General features: G+C 42.4%; 1 protein-coding gene across 2 annotated transcripts in view; it reads right to left on the bottom strand.

Moving 5' to 3' along the window:
- AP4E1 (adaptor related protein complex 4 subunit epsilon 1) overlaps window positions 1–22,645 on the bottom strand; it is a 417,135-nt gene that overhangs the window by 299,822 nt on the left and 94,668 nt on the right. The window contains exons 6-8 of one of the 2 annotated variants that reach the window (XM_085644188.1): window positions 17,197–17,356; window positions 14,287–14,453; window positions 1,129–1,202 (exon numbers count right to left, since the gene is read on the bottom strand). In XM_085644188.1, coding sequence (XP_085500314.1) covers window positions 1,129–1,202; window positions 14,287–14,453; window positions 17,197–17,356 — 401 coding nt within the window. The remainder of the gene's footprint in view (window positions 1–1,128; window positions 1,203–14,286; window positions 14,454–17,196; window positions 17,357–22,645) is intronic. The other variant, XM_085644189.1, reaches the window with a different exon arrangement.

The following is a 22,645-nucleotide window of genomic DNA, read 5'->3' as shown; positions in this document are numbered from 1 at the left end:
ATAGCACTGAAAGTGAAGGGGTCTACCAATTTCTTCTCCTGGAGTCTTATTCCACTCTGCCCTTTATCCTGAGGGGCCAAAAACCTATGCTCCCTTGAAGGCTCCAAGTTATCTCTCCCTCTTCTACTCTGAATGGATTTACTGGGACAGGACTGTCAACTAAATCATTCAGTGAGTTACAGGGTGACAACAAGATTCTTCAATGAAAGAGCCTTTAACGGGACGCTCTTCTGCACCTAGTGGTAATGAGGTTGCATTAGAGGCTTAAAGATCTGAAGGCATAAAAGGCCGTCGTAATTTGAATGTAGGCGTCCTTCAAGACAAGTATAGTCAAACGTCTGTTCTGCTGAGATATGTGAGAGAGGCATAGACATTCAGTGATAGAGGAAGGTGGAGAATAATCATAGGAGGTCAGGCATGCATATAGGCCACCAGCATTGATTCTCTGACAGCAGATGAAAGCCCTTGTTTTAACACTGTGTCCAAGTGGCCACATGTCTACCTACTTTGGGCCTTGCACCACTTTCTGTGATGTACCCTAAGCAAGATGACATATGGCGCAGAAAAACACTCCAGACATCTGCCCTTAATAGGGAAGACATAGAGTCAGTATAAAGGGAAGGCACTGCAGAACGACTTTACTACAATCTGGGTTAGCAAATGTAAAACTGACAAGTTCCCTAGTAAAATGAAAGGTTAAAATATGCTGTAACTACTTATCACACTTTGTAATTGTAGATTACAACAAAATATGTGTTTTAATGTCTGGCTAGTTTGCAGAAGAAAGAGATCTGTGGGAACCATTGGATAAAATGCAGTTGCTCCAAAGGAAGAGTTTAGTTTTTACATTTATGACCCACCCAACCGCCTCTACTTAATTCCAAATAAAAATGTTATAAATAATAACAAAAGCATGTCTAGGGATTAGGTTTAGTATATAAATAGCCCTTGCTGAAATAAACAAGCTTGAGTTTTAATACTGGATTGTTGGTTTTACAAAGTTAAGCGAGATTCTTAAAACATCTGTAACATTGCAAGTACACAGACATTCGGCAGTCTGATCTTAGCACTAATGTTTCATTTTATTTGGCTGGGACAAGTAGACCTAAAATGATGCTGCTCACTTACCATATGTGATATTGTGATTAAGTTCTGCTCTTCTCAAGGATTCATCCAGCACATCATATATCAAATCACTTGCGCTGTTTCAATACAGAAAAACAGCATTCAAAACATGGTCAAGGTTGAACTTGTGACAGAACCAAATGTATGACTGTATACAAATCTTATTTCATAAAAAATAAAAGTGTGTTACTTGAAATCATATGCATCAATCATTGGTATCTTCTTTGAATTTCAGGAACATTAGAATATGGCTGCCAAAGCGTGAGATCCAGTACACATTTACATTTGTTTACATGGTTGATTTCAACATTACACAGAAAACTTGTGAAATCATAAGGAGTATGTCTGTGTGTTGATTTTAAAACCATAAAGGAAAGATGACACTTAAGAGGAATTTCATATCAGCTCACAGAAGGAACAACAAAGAGTGAAACAGTGCAAATATGCACCAATTCCATGAAGGGGAATTCTCAGATTGCCACTTTAAGATTTTAAGAATCTGCTTTGTCCGAGAATGGCAAGCAATAGAATTAGGGTCGTTTACTGTGAGAGCAAGAAAGGTATAAGTCTCCCATTTGCTGATTTCAAGCTATGCTTCTAGATTAACAAAGTGGTAGAGTGAATTTGTTTTTATTATTCCAAAGAAGCCAAAAATACTTCAGTACTAGTACAAATAAATTTCCCTTTTCCATCACAGATATTTGCTGCTCATAAAAACTGCATCTGGGAGGGAATAAGGTTACAAAATAGCCTTACATATAAGAAAATCCGTTAGGATTCCTTTGAACTTAAGGCTGGAATCTCAGTGACCTTCCTGGCTGATGTAATGGCCACCAAGAAAATACCCTCTCGTGAGAAATCTTAAAAGTTAATCAAATTACTTATAGGTTCAAAACACAAGCCCATTCGTTGTGAATGGTTTTCCAGGAAAGAGGTTCTCCTAAACACAGCATTTTGTTTTAAATATATTCAATCACTGGGAAAGAGAAAAATATCTAAAAGGGCATTTTTGCCAAGCAACAGTCACTAAAAAGCATAATAAAATAGATGAAAAATGATAGGCTAGATCTAACCAAATATGTTCGAAATGGTGGTACTGCCTCTTCTTGTCTATGGCAGCTTTTCAGACAACATGTAGTCCCTTTGAAATTGAAAGGCATAAACAGTTTGCATATCCAACAAAACATTTATACTTTCTCACAGAAACCTCAAATGTCTGTACTACTGAAATGGCATTAATCTCATAGTGCCTTATGCCTATGGTTGCACAGAAGTCTCCAGTGTGGTTTCGGTGATAGGAGAGGAAAACTCACAAACCAACAGTATTGTGTCCAATGGAGAGTAATGATAATCATCTTCATCATATGTCTCATCTTCTCGCCATCTCTGATCACAGGCTCTTCCCCAAGGAATTAAAAACCTGGCTATTTGACCATCAATAATGCTGTCATATCAGGTTGTCTGTTCGCACGGAGTATTCGCAAGCGCCATGAGACCTTTTGGTGATTTGTGCACTTAATAAGTTCCTTTGACTTCGTTTGTTGTTGAATTATTAGCAGAAGTCGAACTGACTAAACAATTAAGAAAAATTAAGCTTTCTTTTAACGCTCAAGAAACTAGAGTATGTAATAGTAAATAACCTGATACTGGATGTTTGGACATGCCAAAAGGCACCAAACTTGGCCAAATAATACAGCTCTAGAGATACTTGTGATAGGGAATGTGAAAATATTTAAGGGTTTGAATATTGTTGGAAACAATTAAAACTCTAATTTTGACAGACAACAACATGCTATTGATGAAGTCCGATCAAAATAACTAAATTGCAACTAGTTTAAAGGGCATTTAGGACTGTAGGCAATATCAGGCTACAAACATTGGGAAAATATGGTAGGGTTGGTCATCCTAAAGAATGAGACTTTATTAGTAAAAATAAAATCACCTTTAAGTGCGCCGACACCCTTGCACCACTGAAGAACCCTTCAGACAAGCCCGGCAACAGGAAAGCTACATGGTTCATAGACAACCTCAAAGAATCGAAGAAATCATGCAGAACCCTCGAGAAAACCTGGCGCCACGAACAGACGACAGAAAACCTGACAGCCCTCAAGAACGCCACTCGCAAACACCACCAGCTGATCCGCACCACCAAAAAGACATCGTTCAAAGAGCGGCTGGACAACAACATGCACAACAGCAAGGAACTCTTCAGCATCGTAAAAGAGCTCTCCAACCCCAGCGCCAACAGCAACAACATCACACCGTCACAAGACCTTTGCAACTCCCTCGCCACATTCTTTCACCGCAAGATCACTGACATACACGACAGCTCTGGCGATCAGACTCAGACTCCGCCCCCAGCCACAGAACCAACGCCCCCGACTACCACCCTCAGCGACTGGACTCCCATCACCACTGAAGACGCCACCCACGTCATGAACACCATCCACTCCGGCTCTCCTTCCGACCCATGCCCTCACCACATCTTCAACAAAGCCGACACCATCATCGCACCCCACCTCCGGAACGTCATAAACAGCTTCCTCACGTCCGCCACCTTCCCAGAGAGCTGGAAGCACGCGGAGATCAACGCCATACTGAAGAAACCCACGGTGGACCCTAAAGACCTCAAGAACTTCCGCCCCATCTCTCTTCTTCCCTTCCCTGCAAAAGTCATCGAGAAGACCATCAATAAACAGCTGACCGCATTCCTCGAGGCAAATGCCTCCCTCGACCCATCCCAGTCCGGCTTTCGAGCTAACCACAGCACCGAGACTGCCCTCATCGCAGCCACCGACGAAATCAGGACCCTGCTTGACAACGGGGAAATAACCGCTCTCATCCTCCTAGACCTCTCAGCCGCCTTTGGTACAGTCTGCCATCGCACCCTAATACCCCACCTCCACAACGCCGGGATCCAAGGTAATGCCCTGAACTGGATCACCTCGTTCCTCTCCGACAGAACCCAGAGAGTCCACCTTCCTCCCTTCCGCTCAGCGGCCACCGAGATCATCTGCGGCGTACCCCAAGGCTCTTCACTCAGCCCAACCCTCTTCAACATCTACATGAGCCCCCTCGCCGCCATCGCACGCAAACACAACCAAAACATCATCTCATACGCCGACGACACCCGGCTGATACTCTCCCTCACCAAAGACCCAGACACCGCCAAATCCAACCTCCAGGAAGGAATGAAAAACGTCGCCAAATGGATGAAACTCAGCTGTCTCAAACTGAACGCAGACAAGACGGAGGTCCTCATCCTCGGACCATCCCCATCCGCCTGGGACGACTCCTGGTGTCCCACAGTGCTGGGCACCGCACCGACACCCACGGACCACGCACGCAACCTGGGATTCATCCTGGACTCCTCCCTCACGATGACCAAGCAAGTCAATGCCATCTCATCCTCATGCTTCAACACCCTGTGCATGCTCCGAAAGATCTTCCGGTGGATCCCTACCGAAACCAGAAAGACAGTCACCCAGGCCCTAGTCACCAGCCGACTGGACTACGGGAACGCCCTATACGCAGGAACCACAGCCAAACTTCAGAAAAGGCTCCAGCGCATACAGAACGCATCCGCACGACTCGTCCTCGACATCCCTCGCCACAGCCACATATCTGCCCACCTGAGAGACCTGCACTGGCTTCCAGTCAGCAAAAGGATCACCTTCAGGCTCCTCACCAATGCACACAAAGCGCTCCACAACACGGGCCCCGAATACCTCAACAGCCGCCTCACGTTCCACACTCCAACCCGCCAGCTCCGCTCTGCCAGCCTCGCCCTCGCCAGCGTACCACGGATTTGCAGAACCACCTCCGGAGGAAGATCATTCTCTTACCTGGCAGCCAAGACGTGGAACTCCCTACCCACCCACCTACGACTGACCCAGGACCATCTCACCTTCAGGAAACACCTCAAGACCTGTAGCAGCACCCCCCCCCCGCCTTTCAGCGCATCGAGACCCGTGACTGGTGAGTAGCGCGCTTTATAAATGTTTTGATTGATTGAAGCTAACAGACATGGGAGAAGTAAGAGTACTACATATAGGAACCAAACAGTAGTACCCCTTAAAGAAAACAATAAAAGATGAAATAATAAATTGGAATCTTATGAATCAAGGGTACAATTAAACTTAATAAAAATAGTATTACTGCCACCGATGTCTCATTGTTATAACAACTCGTGGTCCAAAATCCATGCAAGACATTATTTAATTTTTGATTTTTGATTTGAAATTGCAGAGATAATGTGGAGAGGTAAAAAGAGTGGATATCCTGATCCTGCCTACTGACTCCAGAAAAGAAGGGAAGTTTTGGTTTACCAAACAATAAACATTATCAGAAATGTTTTATTGTAATTCAGGCAAGTAGAATCTTCAAGAGAAGTGACGATGCCACAGAAGACCCAAAACCATTTGATCAATAACTTCCCCATAGTTCTCTTTTCGGAAAATGTCCCCCCTATGTCAACAGAGTGACAATGTTGCCACTAACGAACAGACCCTGTAGTCTGTATTGTGTAGGTGTTAATGTATTGTGGATGAAAAAATCCTGGCATTGGGTTCCAAAACCAAATTTTGCTGAAAGGATGTGAACCCCTAACTTTCCCAAAATAAGAAAGGCTAATTATAGAGGTGAATTCCCAAAAAAAATGCAAAAGAAGCTTTCAACAAGACAGGAAATCTCTGAACATACTTTTGGTTGTACATGAATTAATGGAAAATGATTTCCTCAAACTACATTGTCATTGTTATAATTTATTGGAAACGTGTTTATCGAATTATGGTTTTAACATTGGTTGGTTTGTTTTATCAAAACATTTTGGAGGAATATCTTTTTTCTTGGAAAAGACTATTTGTATTCCCTTCCCAACTCTTTTCTAGGGGTGCATGTGAAGCAGCAGTTTAGAATGTTGACCTTGCCTCAGATCAGCCGTCATTCTAACTGGAAGACAGCAGAGGGAGCAGCACCACACGACTTCTGTTAGCTCTGTCACTCACACAAAAGGTAAAGCTAGCCATCTGCTAACACAAATGTGCTCTGAGTGTAGTGTTCCTTTTCCTTGCATTCAACAGAATAGGCCTTAAATCTTTTGTGTTCTATTCTAGTGCCAACTACTCCAAAAATAAATGGTAGTAACATGTTTAACTCCCAGCGTGGCAGAATGCTGTTAACTACAAGAGGGTACATCAACAGCAGAGAAAAAAAATTACAAAGAGAACGTTTTCTGGAAATGCACTCAATATCAAAGGTCAAACTGTCTGGAACGTGTCTTTTAAAATTGCGAGTGTTGCATGTGAACTTTAACCTTTGTTCCGGTTATACAATAATTTCTTCCAGAGTAATATTTCTAGTGCCATTACTTAAAAATAAACATTTTACAACTGTTGCTTCGTTCAAAATTCAATAAATCACTAAGGATACTAATTGTACTGTAGTTTCGATTGAACGGTGCTTTTATTTAGATGCACCTTTACATTGTATTTCCATTAAAATGTTTCCACAAATTTTCGTTTATTTGGTGTTTCGTTATAAAGGACTTTGCTTAAATAAGGTTTTCATGACTTTGTCTCCTCCAATATACTTTCTAGGATTTCGTTTTTCCATGAATTCACCAACTACCCATATGATTATACTTTTTTATTTTTGTACATATGATCATGGCAGTTTCCATATAGCATGTAATTTCATAGAAATTTTTTAGAATACAAATTCTGAGAAACCATTTAAATTAAATCGTTTTCAATATGGATGTCATTTACCTTCTCAGAGAAACAAATTGATAGAACGACCTTTAAGAAAAATGTCATTTTAAATTTTTTTGTTCTCTAAATGTGTTCTATTGGCTTTTCAAATACATTTACATAGCTCATTTCTTCCCTTGCTGTTAAGGTTCAATTTCGTTTTAGAATTGCTGTTCAAGGGGTCATCCCCCCAACTTCCTTTCCATCTTTCATTGTTCCCCCCCCCCCCACAATTATTACTTCGCTGCACCAACTCCTTTTTTTCCCTCCTCTTTTCGTAGGGGAAACTCACCTATTTTTAAATACAGTCTACCCCCCCCCCCCCCCCAGATGTTCCTCTGAGTGACAAGGGTGGGTACCAGAGTGGGAGGGTCACTGTGTCGAAGGCAGCGGAGAGAACCAGCAATGTCACGGGTCATCATTTGTGGTCAAGAGGGCATCATCTACAATGTGTAAGTAAGGTAGCGGTCTTCGTGCTGCGGCGTGATCTGAAGCTAGACTGATTGTCATGCAGGATATGGTTAGCATTGACATGATGTTGGAGTTGTATATAGACTGCTTTTTCAATGATCTTGCAGATGAATGGTAGGTCAATGGTGGGCTGGAAGATGGTGAGGTGATCCGGGTCTAGTGTAGGAGTGGGAGGATCTGACCTGTCTTGAGAACTTCTAGGAAGATGCCTTGACTGAGGGAGGTATTGACAATGGTGAGCCCTTTCCCTAACCTTCCTCCATCCAACTTTGCCTCCCTAACTATTTTCTTCTATTAAAAATTCTTTAAATACAATTTTCAATATACATTTTTTTCATCATAAATCCATCATAAACTGTTCTTTGACTATTTCTTTTTATTTTTCAATCAAACCAAATTTCAATTAGTTTGTTTTTCCAAGAAATGTGTTTGAATATTTAGACTCAATTACTTTGTTTTTCTGTGAATTAAGGGGGGCTCGCCAAAGTTGGAGGAAGGGGTGCAGAGCACCAGCAGACCTCTGTTGTTGAAAGGACTTCACCCTCTAGCATTCAAGAAGCTTGGAGGCGTGTTTACAAAAGCAGAAAAAGGAGGGAGCACGCCATAATCCCCAAGGCCTTGAAAGGTCACTCTGCAATCCTGTAGAGCAGGCGTCAACACTGTTGGAGGAAAGGGCACCAGTAGACCTCTCTTGTTGAGGGGACTTCCTGCCCCAGCATTCAAGGTGCCAGGAGGTGCATTTGCAGAAGCAGCCTCAGGAGGGCGCGGAGCCTAATCTCCGAGGCCTTGAAAGACCACTCTGTACTCTGTAATCCCACAGTGCAGGGCATGCCCGGGCGAATCCCAGGCCAAGGGTGGACCTGTCCTGTGATTATCAGTGCCAGGAAGAGGCAGCGCAGGGCCACTCCCCTTGGTTGTCCTGCTTGGGGCCACTTCCTTTGTCCTGCGCTGTGGTCATATCATCCTCCAAACAAGAGTACTTTTCCTCACTGCAGCCTCCAACAGTGTTTTCTTTTGTTTGATTTGTTTGAGCGTTTTGCAAATGGAGATTCTGGGCTGTTTTGCACAGGGGTAATGCCATCCAACACTGCCATACTTTTCATTGACTCCCAGCACACCCATCCTTTCCACTTTGGCACTACGGGGTCGAATGTGTTTGAGGGGAGTGGACCTTTGCGAGACCTACACTTACTTTTACAGGGGAGGAACTGGCAGGGGTGTGGGGGTGAAGCAACCCTTTGCTGGAGGTAGTCTGATGTAACTGTTGTCCTCTTACCCTTGTATCATTGTTTGGGTGCTACTGTCTGCCTCTATCCACCAGTTCAAAAATGGGTAAAAGGAACGCAGCGGAAGGGGTCCAGGGGCACGCAAAAAAGAAGAACTTATCCTTGGCAGCTGGTAAACTGCGTAATGGACAGAATTGATCATCTACATTCTGAATGAAAAGACATCATCAATCCATTTCCCTCCTCTAGCAGCAATGCTACTGAACCTAGTATAGCAGTGCCTACCAAGCTTATACTCCAAATGTTTAATAGATCCCAGGTGGGCGTTGGAACGCTGTCAGGGGAGAAAAACATAGCGCCCTCCGTGTCTGGTGCAATAGAGAAGTCTCTGTCTGTATGTAAAGATGACGTAATCGAGTGTCAAAACTGCTTTTCGGTTCTCTGCCCAAACACTGACCAAAATAAGGAGCTCTGAGTTGATGAGACAAGCGCATCTAGTCTGGGGTATTATTCAATACTCCGAAGTTTGATGGGTGTAATTGGGGATCTGAGGGACAAGGTTGTGGCTTTGAAGGAGGTTGTGGAGAGTTTTGAGGAAAGGGATTGTAGTTAGCAAATCTGTAAATGCACCGCAAAGGAGGGTGGTGAAAGGATGGGAAACCTGATGAACGGCAGTAATGGGGATCCCCACTCGACAAAGAATGCTGTTATTACACTACCCAATCTCCCCAGATCCTCTCTATCCCTCTACCCTATCCAAGCAACAGCTACGGGCATGCAGGATACCAGTCTGGCTTTCTCGGGTTGGGATCCCCAACGAGGGAGTTGACAGAGGGTCCATAGTGGAGACTAAGAGCCATGAGTTTGTGTGCCCCCCCAAGACACTTTGATGATGGTTGGTCCAATCAAGCTTTCAAACCCTCGATGCTAGCTCTTCTGCATACAAAAGCAGGGGGGAACCCACACACCTACGTATTGTCAAAGGCCTCCTGGGCAGCCTTTTGCAAGTAGTTGGCAAAGTGAGCCTGTGGATAGTAAACTAGGTGGTGAGTTGGCAACTGGAGATCCCCCACCATGACTTTGGCCGAGCAGCCATCTCTTAAAAAACTATTGTGGAATGAAGCAGGGATCACCAAATTGCTCTCCACGGTGGAAAAAGGCAAAATTGGAGATTTCCACAACATCAGCCTCTTCCAAGAGACATGGTGCATGTCCCGCTTTCATAAGAGTGGGTTCACTTCCAATTGTGTTAATGCAGTACTGAGTGGATTGGGCATACCCTCTGGGGGCTGGGAATCTGGATAAAAACATCCCTACAGTGTAAGATCAGGGAAATTCCCACCAATTCCATTGATGTTATGGCTGTTGGCCTGGAGCTTCCATCAGAGATGATATTAAAAATGTTCAATGTTTATAATAGAGCCGGAGCAAGCACTGCAGAGACCAGGATTTTAAATGCACTAGAGCAATCTTTATCTGAGCTCTGGGGGAATAGTCTCCTGCTGGTGACTAGGGATCTAAACACCAAATTTAAACCCTTAAAAAAACACCCCTTCAGTGTGAGATGGTCCCCACAAGCAGCTCAAGTTTTAGCACCAACGCTTAACTTTGACCTCAGAGCTACAAACGGTAGGACTCACTCAGACCGACAAGATAAAATGAAATTTAGCAGGTCGGGCCACTATAGTTGAATTTATTATTTTCTGGTTGATGTGAAGCTCCAGACAGCCATTTTAGACATGGTAGTGGTTGAGAGATCCGATAGCGATCACCTTGCACTAACCCTGACACTTTTAGATAAATCAGCTACAAAACCAATACTCTGGGTTTACACGGATCTGGGTGACCGGTCTCCAATAAACAATAGGAAAACTATCAAGTGGAATTGGAATGAAACAATCCTCTGGCCACAGAGGCAGCCACAGTGGAGGAAGATGTTGATTATCTATCCCATATCCCAGCGGAACAGAAGAGGGTGGTATTAACCTCTAATCATGTTTCCCTGTTTTCTCAAATCAGGGATTTGTTAGGAAAAAACTACATAAGGGGGAAAGAAGGGGCCTAAGATCTCTCCCTGGTACACCAGTCAATGCAGGTCAGCCAAAAGCGAGCTCCTAAAGACTAACACCCGCTCAGACATAATGAGATATAGGACCAGGCATAGACAGGTTCTGGCACGAGCCAAAAAGGATGGGGAAAATTCCTTGTGGTCTTCTTTACATGAAGCTATTACTGTTAAAGATAATAAATCTTTTTGGAGGACTGCAGCAGTCTGCCCAAATGGTTCCAAACCGATTTTTACGTATTACCAGACGAGTGGATGGCCCATTTTAGTAAGTTGTACACAAATGGTAGTGTTGTTGAAGACAGTGATACAGTGCCCCTAGACAACGGAGTTCAAGATGATTCAAGTACCCTCGCGTTCTCATTAAATAAGACTCTGGCTGCAATTAATTCCTTCATTCCTGCTCATGCTCCAGATACCAAATGACCTATACAAGGCAAACCTGAAGTGTGGGGCCCATATATAAATATATAATCCAATGCCATCCTCTCTGGACTGGATATCCCCATCTCATGGAAACTAGCGGAGATCCTACCAAATTATAATTAGGGTGTCCGGGCAAACCCAGGGAACTACAGACCAATCAGCTTGATTCCATCCAAAAAAAACATTCGCAAGCAAGTGCTGGTAGATCTGCAGGACTGGAGTTTAGAAGAAGGGGTTCCGTCTCATTTACAGGCGGACTTTAGAGCCAATGTTGGCACTCTAGACCAGATCTTCCGGTTCTCTCAAATCTATTGGAGAGGGGTGCTTCTCAACAAGAGCAAGCTCTTTGTTTCCTTTGTTGACTTATGCACAGCTTTCGACCTGATCCCAAGAGGGAAGCTCTGGAAGGTGCTAGAGTATATGGGCATTCCTGCTCCCCTATTGGACATCTTAGTAAGGCTGTATGCTGACAACATAGCCCAGGTCAGATGGGGGAAGAATGGGCAGGTAGACTGGGAGTTAGATAGTGGTGCTTCCTTGCACCCACCCTTTTTTCTCTTTATATCAACAGGGTGATTGAGTATTTAAGCAGGGACGGGTTTGAAGCGCCCAAACTTGATGGGGGGGGGGGGGGGAAGGATTCCTGTCCCTCCTCTTTGCAGACGATACTCTCCTCATGTCTAAGTCCCCACAATGGCTGCAGTCATTGCTCAACCTTTTTTTAGTATTTTTGCGATGAGCAGGGCTTGGAGCTCAATAGTGCCAAGTCCAAATGTATATTTTTCTCCAATCGCAAGGTGAGCCATTGCAATAGACGTGTGCTTAGCTGCTTTTGACTGTTTAGGCATCAGACTCACACCCAACCTGAGCTGGGCTCCCCAGTTAGGGAAGGCCCACATCCCTTATCCAAAAGACTGGAAATATAGCCAAGAATCTTCATAGGACTACATGTAGAAGGGTTGGCCCGCCTTTGAAATTTATAATGTAAAAGCAATAGGGTCTGTACTGTATGGCGCCGAACTATGGGGCAGTTCGAATACTAACAGTTTAGACACTGTGGAACACAGGTTTCTGAGGCCTATACTAACCCTTCCCTCAAGTGAGCTACTCATGTCACTATACCTAGATCGAGCACAGAGAATTTATCTTGCACAAAATAGAATGCAGACCTCTTACTTTCTGGCACCGGCTATGGACTACCCCAGCCCTAGAACCATATAGAGAAGGTATATGAGATCTTATGGGTACACTGCATAGAGAAGATACCCTAGTTCCAAACTTTAAAGTCACTCCTGCAGAAACTGGGGCTTGATAACTATTGGTCCTCCCCAGGGTCGATAAGCCTGCGATCAAGTGATAGGATCAAAGGCCATTTTTGGGAATCTGTAACCGTTGTAACTTCGAAACAGAGCAAAGGAAGATTAACAATAGAACCATGTGCGCACAATGAAGTGACCATCAACAAAATATTTCCACCTCTAGCACGCAAGCTATTTCCAATTTAGATACAACACAATACCCATTAAAGCGCTTAGGACCAAATTGAAGAAAAGTGTGAGCTTGAGGACTATAGTCCAACGTGCGATGGTGTACAAAATTGTTGGAATATATAAAAAATTGTTGTCCTTGTTATCACAACCTCTGAATCAAGTGGAGTGTGGTCCTTTGTAAGAATATAGGCACTAGTAGGTATTTAGACGTCCTAAGAATGTTGAGAACCAAAATAAATAGAGTACTTGTGTTTGTTTTAGCAAAATACTTAATGGCAATACAGTTAAGGCGTACTAAGTGTCTAGAAAGCGAGTGTCAAATGCTGGTGTGAAGTTGAGTACGTGCCTTGTGCCCATGTGCTACAAGACAGATGTTAATTCAGAGCGGCAAGAGGCACGATTTGCACCTGCTTAGCCGCAAATGTAGGCATTAGCTCCATAATATTGTAGTACGTATGATTGTGTTTTACAGGTTTTTAACTTTTCATCGTGTTATAGAACGATCAATACACTCTGCTTTTGTTTTTAACAATCCTATCATTTCGGGAAGCCAAAAGGTTAATTCCGAGATTGTTCCTAATGTTAGTGATATTGGCACTGCACTAGTCACTTTATCTTGAACAAAAGTTGCGATATGTTATTTATATACAATATGCAATGTGTAAGAAACTGCCAAGAAGCCTATTATTTTGTATATTCCTGACCCGAGTTGTTGGATGCTTTAATCCTTCATGTTTTTAGAACTGTGGTTTTATAAAACTGTATTTACAATATTCAATTTTTATCCATTTGATTGTTGGCCATTTATAAATATGCACTATTTATTTTTTGAAGCATGTACTTTTATGATCTTAGTGATACAAAAATATAAATGAATGAATGAATTATAAAACTATAGCTTACTTATCTATGCTATGATTAACCAGTCCAACAAAAATGGTGCTTTGTTCAGCCGTGTCAGAGACAGGATGCCTGCCCAAACTTCGAATGGGAAGGGTACTGAAAATGTTATGTTCTGGATGGGTGACACCTTTGAGTCGCACACTCTCCTTTGCCCCTACACTGCATTATCATGCAGTGTTTTTACTGCAGGAGTGGGGATAGTGCAGCAAGGTTAAGCACTGGCATGTAAAAAAAAAACAGTTTTTGTAAGTGTTTTATGGCACCTGTGTGTGTATGATGCCAACAGCAATTCAATCTCTTTGCAGGTTCCTCGGTGAACCATTGCTGGAATACTTGCACTTTACCGAATTCTTCGCCCTGCAATCTGTTATACTAGTGCCACCGCATTTGTGCTAGTCAGAATGTAGTGGTTTGCAGGAAGAAAGCACTGTCATGAAATCTGAAGGTACACTTATGTTTGACCAGAGACTAAGTGGAAAAACCATTCCCACTAATAATGTATCAGAACAGTGAGAATCCAGTTCAGGTCACACAAACTTGCTGTGGGTAAAATATTAACCTCACTGCTACTCTGTCACAGTGTCCAAAATTCTACAGTTGTTTCTCGTCTTGTCAATTTTGTAAAATGTTTATAACATTTATAAGCTGCAAAAAAACTGAATTGTTGAATAGCATGGCAAAGCATAAAATGCAGGCATATTAAGTCTACATGTTTACATGTAGAGTAATTTATGATGAAGGAAATGTCTACCATTCAGCATACACTTCAAGATTTATTTCAGCAAGAACACACTCTTTAACAGTATTATTTACTTTAAAAACAAAATTACCTAGGATCATCCTTTCCAAGCAGTCCCAGAATTCTTAGGAGCTGAATCTGTAGCCACGGTGCTGGCACGCTGTGATAATTGAAATCTACTGGGAGTTTCCCTCCAACTACTTGTTTAAGGATCGTCACAAAGCTCCCAGTCAAGTCTTTGTACTCCGAAGGTTTGTCCTAGTTTTGAAAACGTGAAGTAATGAGTTTTATTCCAAACATTCTGCATGAGCGAACTAAACGCAGAAATATAAACTCTACATTGCCATACAGTGCACTTCAATACAATATCATAAAACATTCTTATGGGCATCAATGTTGCCAAAACGTACAGTTCCTATGGGCAAAGGGATGCAAGTAGACGGCCAGATAGGCTGGAGAGAAGTGTAAGATGTCTCCAAAAGAGTTCGAGTGTGCCGAGAAAGAGTGAGGTACTCCTGTGGGGATCTAGAGGTGCCCTCACACACCCTTTCAGGTGTATAGCATCATCATCGGGCTGGTGCTCCTCGTGGGGGTGGCGCTGCAGTCCCTCACGGGCCCGTTTGACGGGGCTCTTTGGTGGAGATCTTTTAGGAGTTTGCCGCAGTTGTGCATGGGGGTGTGTGGGACAAGGTGATGGTGGTGAGTGAGATATAAAAAGAGCCCAAGGACACTAGCACTTTATTGAGGATGTCCCTGGAGTCTGGTTAAGATATGTCACGGGGGATGGAGAAGCAAGGTCACTTGCCTTTATGAGAGGGGAATTTGAACAAATACATTTCCTCTTCTCTCACCCGTGTAGTGCAGAAGGTGGATCTAAAGGGTCGACATGTTTCGCGCTTTTATGAGTCCCTAATGGATCTAAGAGCGCTTCATCAGGACCTTAAAAAAGAATGTGCAACAAGGGAATCGGGAAGAGACGCCCTATAATACCAATAGTCCTATATTTAGGACTGCGGCAACCGGGTAGGTGCTACGGATCACAGAGGAAGATCGTGAACCTCCTCTACTTCCACACGGCTATGCTGACGAGGTCCATCCTTTAGCTAAGGAGGGCCGCATCTAGGGACACGCATAATTGACGTGTCCCCTACCTTCTTTCCTACTTGATCTCCTAAATATAGGACTATTGGGAAAAGTGACTTTTGAAACAGGTCTAGTGCCAGGAAGCTTTATAGGTAACATTGCGGCTCTAAAACCAAAAACGTAACATACCAATTAGGTTGCAAAGTCTATCCTTCATGTTTGAGCAACTTAAAGATTAATTTGATTATGTGGTGTGTCATTGTTAAGCATGATGTTCCACTGGACATTTAGTGAGAGCTAGTTTGTATTATTTTTTTTTTATTCAGAATTCTTTATTGCGTTTTTCCTTAATATAAAACAAATAGTTTAGCTTACATTGTTATTATTTACCCTTGCCCCACTGTGAATTGTAAACAGTACGAATGACTTCAAAGCAAGTTCACAAACATTCAAGTTGCTTTGTATCCTGTCAATACATTTATTTGAGGGCCTGGTTTAGACCATGTTAAAACTAGCCTAAACAATCAGCAGGCCTCTTGTCAGTACATTATCCTGTCTGTACAGAGGGGTGAGAGAATTTTCCACAGAAGCCAGACCTTTAATATTGATTCTTGGCAACTGTATGGTCTTTGAGCCTGAAGGAGAGCTCAGGAATCAAATACGATTTGCAGCTTTATCAATTTGAGTAGTAGCAGGTGGTGCCCCTCAGTTTGAAGTCAAATCCAAGGGAGGTGAGGTGGAGCCAGTTTCTCCAAGCACTAGGAACTTAAGCTTGACTCCCTTCCATCATCAAATGACACATGTAGTTCATGTCTTGTGACCTGGATTGCTGGTCCATTTCCCAGGGGGCATGTAGATCTTGAGAAACTGACTGGATAGGTGGGAAACCTGGAGTAATGCACAGGACAGCTTGCTTGTAGAGGATTCCAACAAAACAATGTAAATGTTGTAGTTGTATTTTGACATGAATGGTTGGACCCCAGTCTACTTGGAAAATAGAGAGGTCAATGGGCATTGGTTGTTGAGAGATCAAGTAGTATGAAGGAAAATATCCTGGTTTCACCCAAGGACAGTAAGACTTCATCTCAGATAGAAGTTGGCATGGATCTCTGCTATCTTATGACATTTCCTTGTATGATTTTGCTGGAAAAGGGTTCATGTGTGATGCACATGGCACGTCGTATTTCTTGGTAAGCGGAAGTTTTAAAAGAAATTCCAAAGCATCTCTTTTTGAACATAGCTTAATCTACAAATAACAAAAACACACACTGTAGAAATATATTGCATTACATTTTGCATTCAGATTTCATAATTTGAAATTGTTAATTCTAGGGCCTGGGTGCTGTCTTATATGTCTGAAACCATTCTATAGTAAGATTCTGGGCATCCAGATAGTTTACAGAAACATGCCCCTGGAATGAAGGATAACCATGTGGTAAAGTCAGTATGACCATTATGCAGAATGGGAACAGTCTGCGCCTTGCAAGTATCATTTGTGGTTAACATAATAGAACATGATAAATGATAGTTGACATTGGCCAATGTTTTTGCAGCCCCACATAAGTAACACAAGCTTTGATGAGTAGTAGATTAACAGAGATGTTCCCCTATGTCAACACTTGGGCCTAACCTTGTCTGGACCTTTGTTCCTATATCCAATCTGTTCACAATTCAGGAGGCATAGTGTTGTCTTTAAGGAAAAGGTTTTCAAAAATCAATAAAGCCACATCAAGTTTCAACACCATTCCATAGATAAATAACCACAAATTATACATCTTGTTAGATGACAGTTAGGTGGAGATAGAAAAAGGAATGCAGAACTGCCAAGAATAAAGTAAAAAAAAAAAAATAATAACCACATGAGTACAAGCCATACAGGATATCTAGTATAATGGATTTATGGTATCCCGCAAATTACCTTGATTATCTGAAGATAAATATGCAAAGAGGCAGCCATAACGCCAGCATCCCTATCACAGAGTGCCTTACGAAATCGGTCGTGAATGTGCTGTACCTGGTTAGGAGCAATGAGGTAGAACTTGTGCAACGCCAGAACTGCTTTCCTTCGTATTATTTCCCTGAAGCAAAAAAAAAGAAACAGCATGGCTTATCTATCAGTTTGATGCAAGTCATATCATTCAGCCATTAGTTATGTATTTGAAAAAATACTATCTTATTTTGTAGCAAGATAGTTTGTATTTTACAGTTACCAAAGCTTGCATTAGTATCCTAGCATACAAATAGAAAGAGAATGCTGATTACATATCCACTGCAAGTGAAAAAACACAACGTCCAGGCTTGCCCAGATATATACAAAATTATATATTATGGCTACGTAATCATGAAATGATTAGGCCTAGGTAGCTTGATTACTATATTTCTTCTAATTTCAGACAAAAACATGGACACTTCTAGAAAAGAGTGATATGACTTGTGTTGCACCATTTTGTAACATACTATTCAGAGCACTTTTGTAAACCTGTACCTTAATAAAAAGGTTAAAGGCACTGAATCTAAAAGGAAAGCTAAGGCAATGCAAGAGTGTCATGGACTGGCAATAGCTGGGATGAGGGGTGAAGTGTTGCTATCATGATTGTATAAGGGCTCTTAAAATTAAGCATGCTGAAACATTCTGTTTGTAAATTAGCAAATAAGGTAATTGGACCATGGTAATGCAATACATGCACGCTGGTTTAGAAGGCAGGCGAAAGGCAAAACATGCAATACTACAAAAGGAATAAAAAAAAAAAATGTCCAGCTTAATGTTGATCTCCTGTTCCCTCAAGGCAGAAGTCAGTTAGCTATGTGACCTACCTTACTACACATGGTGCCTGATGTAGATTTCGGCAGATGGGTTACTCCGTCACAACGGGGAGGGATATCCCATCCACCGAAATATAAATCCCATAGGATATTATGGGATTTACATTTCAGCGGACCGTTGTGACAGTGTAACTCTTCCGCTAAAATCTAAATCAGGCCCACAGGCTTTAGCTATCTTTTCACAGTAATTTTAGAGAGATATTCAGTTCATCAATAAACAAGCGAAAATACCTAAGAGAAAAAGGATACCCCACAGTGCCCCTCTCTTGTGCTTCTTTTTTTATAGACTACAATATCATATTTAAGTAATTAGAAAATTGGCACTCTTATACTAATGTCCTGATACACAAAAAGGTCTGATCACCCAATAAAGAGGATATAAAATGTTTGACCATCAGAATACTTAAAACATTTATTTTCTATCATCTTCATAGAAGAGCTCATTTTTCTCCTATACGCAATCACTTAAAGGTACCTAAAGTGTATGTATTATTAACAGATTTGACTACAGATCAACCATAATGATTTTGCAGCACAGGACATTAAAAGGCAAACAATATAACACAATAATAACATTAAGAACAAGAACAATTATAGTAAGTATGAAAGCAGCCTTACTGTGAATTTGAAAGATACTGTGAGTCACTGCTGCATTATGGGAGCATGTAGAAAGGAGCAGGAAACCGCAGATCGTGAGGCCATAGATCTCCGAGATAACTTTCAATCTCCCTATTGATGTTAAGTTAAGGGTGTATTTTTAAACGAATAGTAAGTTGCCTTAGTCCTGCCATTCTCCCAACAAGTTCCTTTGTTTGTCAATACGTTTCAAGGGGGCCGGATGTCAACCCTAAAATGGGAACGGTTCTGTGTGTGGGAGACTGCTTTTAATTTCATGCGTATTTCATTCTCATCCTCACCTTACCCCCACCACCAGACGCATTTTTAATGCATTGCTTCAAGGATTGTTTTGTTTTTGGGCAACAAAAGTGCTCCAGGTAAATTTGCTGTGAGTAAGTAGCTGCTTTTCTCCCACCACTATTTCTTTGTCGCCCTGTGAGTGTGACAGAAGTGGTAACGGTGTTTTACAACCTGCTGCTAGTGCAAAGAGGCAATATTTGGGTTGGGGTGCAAAAGCTTTCATCACATTTTCAATTAATAAAGTCATCTGTGTGTAAGCTATATCTAAGACTTGTGCACTGTTGCGCCACTAGTGCCTTGCAATAAAGTATTCCAAAACAATGGGCACTGCCTAGCAGATTACAGTATCCTAAATATTATATTGTAACAAACAGCACAAAATAAATTAAATCCAGCTGTAGAAATAATAGTTATAATTATTACTTACCTAAATTTTACTAATGTTTTAACCTCAGGACGATAAAATTAGGTGAAGGTTCCATCACAATTAAAACCAGTCACCTGCAGACTTTTGGATGGATGCTAAGCTCACAAAGATAGCTTTATCTAGAAACAGATATAGACATCTATTTCTTTATGGAAGCATCTCTAATCAGTCAATCTTCTAACACAGAATGCCTACGGCACAGAGGAGACTTTGGTTAAATCTTAGACTTAGATTGACATTTTATTCCCAAGTGTCCTGCCTACGAGATATATTAAACTACGGAGATCAAAAATACTGACTTTTACGTTGTGTACATGCTGGTGTAATACCAGTTTGAGCTCTTGAATCCCTTTATCATTTTTGAGATTCCATAGTACACAGGTCACTTAGAGGTGAAAACAATGTCGATATTTTGAGAAGATCAGAAGTAGTATCCTGCACACGTAAATCCATTAGAAAAGTCTTTCCTATTATCAAGTATGAATGTGAAGTCTTGAACTCTATAGGATGGAAGAAAGTACTCTCTGAAACATCATTTTATCTGACAGAGGCAAACAGGTAGAGAAAATAGATTTTACTCCAACTAAACCAGAGATAAAATTATAAGTCTGGAATACTAACCAGTCTGAGGTACTTAATGAGGTTAAAACCAGGGTAGGACAAGCTAAGCTAGAGGTTTAGCCTACTAATTAGAAACTTTGCAATGCTGGTGGCCAATATTCGTAGAATTATCACACCGTTAGGTAAAACCCCAAGTGCATTAAGTACGCATACAGCAGGGAAAACAAATGTTAAAATTAACAATAATGGAATAGATACTTTAGACGTTTTATGCTGGATTTCATAACTCAAGTGATCCTCAGAAATAATAAATGGGCACCATGATGTGTCTTTAGATACACCAATTATTGCAGAGGAGAGGCAATGGTCGCCATCAAGACCCAGGCTAAAAACAAAGTGCATAGTAAACAGGTTACCAGAATACAATTGCCTTATTTGGCAGACACATCTACTAACATGTTTTGCCTTCAAGTCCTTAACTAAAAGCCTCCGCCACTCGTACCATGACTGAATCATTCTAGTAAAGAAAAGTGGAAGAGCAGCAGTAACATTTACTAAATTTCTAAAGTCTACCTCTGGTGTAGTCTTGACAAAACAGGAACCATGAAATGAGGATGCAGTACTGGAGCCCATACTGAAACAGCTGAGATCGAGTTGGGTAGTTAGCATATCTAGGTGTACTTTTGGCTGCAGTTTGGGACAAGGAATCATAGGCCCAAGCCATTGCATTTACATTACTGCTGAAAGCCACATATATAGAATTTCCCGGTAGAGTGCAGTACATGACACTGAATGTTTTTGGTATGTTTTCTATTTCAATTGATACGAGCAGGCGGATCTAAGATTAAGGCACATGATATCTTTGTCTCTTCACAACATTTTGTAAACATCTGTTTTCAATAGATCTGAACCTGCATGCAAGGTAATCATATACTGATGGCCTTCCTTGGAAAATACCTAACACATTTCAAGCTTTCGACCTTGACCAGGAATGCTACAACACACTGATTATGGAGATGAGGAATCCTTGCTTCAAAATGTGCACAGGGACACTTTTTTTACCTCACCATGTAGGATCTCTTGAAGGGAACCTGCGAAAAAAACAGGAACAGAGAATCTCTGCCCACAATGGAAAATGGCATCAGACAACCAGTTTCAGATGACTGTATGATGGTACAACGCATGCCTGTACCACGTGGTCTCTACCATGACCGCGTCTTTAGCACGCATGCCTTTACCACGCAATTTTGAGGTAAAGACATGATGGGTAAAGGGCCATGTGGACTAAAGATCATACTCCTGCCCCCTGCCTTGTAAACTGTCCCTTTTCTCTCTACTCTACCGCCTAAAAATTGAACCCACACCCCAAAAACTACCCTGCCCCCAGCCCCCCCCACCCTGAGCACTAAACTATCCTCTACATCCCTAAACTACCCCTAACCTGCCCTGTAAACTGTCCTTTCTCACCCTGCCCTGAGCCCTAAAAATTAAGCCCACGCCCCAAAAACTATCCTGAGCCAGCCCCCTGTCCTGAGCCCTAACATCTATTCCCCACATTCCTAAACTACACCAGCCCTGCTCCCTGTCCTGTAAACTGTCCCTTTTCCGCCTGCCCTGAGCCCTAAAAAGTAAATCCACGCCATAAAAACAACGATACGCCAGTCCTCCTGCCCTGAGCCCTAAAAACTATCCCCTACATCCCTAAACTACCCAGAACCTGCCCCCTGCCCTGTCAACTGTCCTTTCTCCCCCTGCCCTGAGCACTAAAAATTAAGCCCATGCCTCAAAAACTACCCCGACCCAGCCCCACTGCCCTGAGCCCTAAAAACTATCCCCTACATCCCTAGACTACCCGATCAGGCTCTCTGCCCTGTAAACTGTCCCTCCCACTCCCTGAGCCCTAAGAATGAAGCCCATGCCCCACAAACTACCTTGACCCAGCCCCAGCCCCCCTGTCCTAAGCCCTAAAATCTATCCCCTACATCCCTAAACTACCCTGAACCTGCTACCTGCCCTAAAAACTGTCGCTTTGAAGCCTGTCCTGAGCCCTACAAAAAAAACCCACACCCCTAAAACTACCCTGACCTAGCCCCCCCCCCTGCCCTGAGCCCTAAAAACTATCCCCTACATCCCTAAACTACCTCGACCCAGCTCCCTGGCCCGTAAGCTGTCCCCTTTCCCCCTGCCCTTCACCCTATAAACTATCCCCACCCTAAAAACTACCCCGACCCCCTCCTTAGTCCTAAAACCTACCCCCACCCCAAAACCTAGCCTTTCCTCCCCCCCCAAGACCAAGCACAAGCCCCACTTACCTCACCGTGTGTCCTGAGTTTTCCTAGTCCTCTTACCCTTCCTTTCTTCCCCTTCCGTTGGCAACTACAGAGCGCACTGCTTTAACCATGCATATACGTTGTAAATGCACATGCATGGTTAAGGCAAGCGTGGTATGGCTTGCTGGGAAATGGCATGCATGGCTCAACCTTGCGTTTTTAAGGCAGTTTCCCGTTTCAGACAGCCAGTTTCATCCGACTGATCACTAATCAGGAGGTTTGGTACTGAATCACGTTAAGGATTAAGTTACTTACCCTGTAAGCTTCTGTTCTTGGCATGTAGTGCTGTAGGTTCACATGCTTTGCAT

This window comes from Triturus cristatus, chromosome 3_1, assembly GCF_964204655.1.
Source record: "Triturus cristatus chromosome 3_1, aTriCri1.1, whole genome shotgun sequence".
Classification (NCBI taxonomy): domain Eukaryota; kingdom Metazoa; phylum Chordata; class Amphibia; order Caudata; family Salamandridae; genus Triturus; species Triturus cristatus.
The sequence above is the reverse complement of the archived record's forward strand: the minus strand, read 5'-3'. Positions and strand labels throughout refer to the sequence as shown.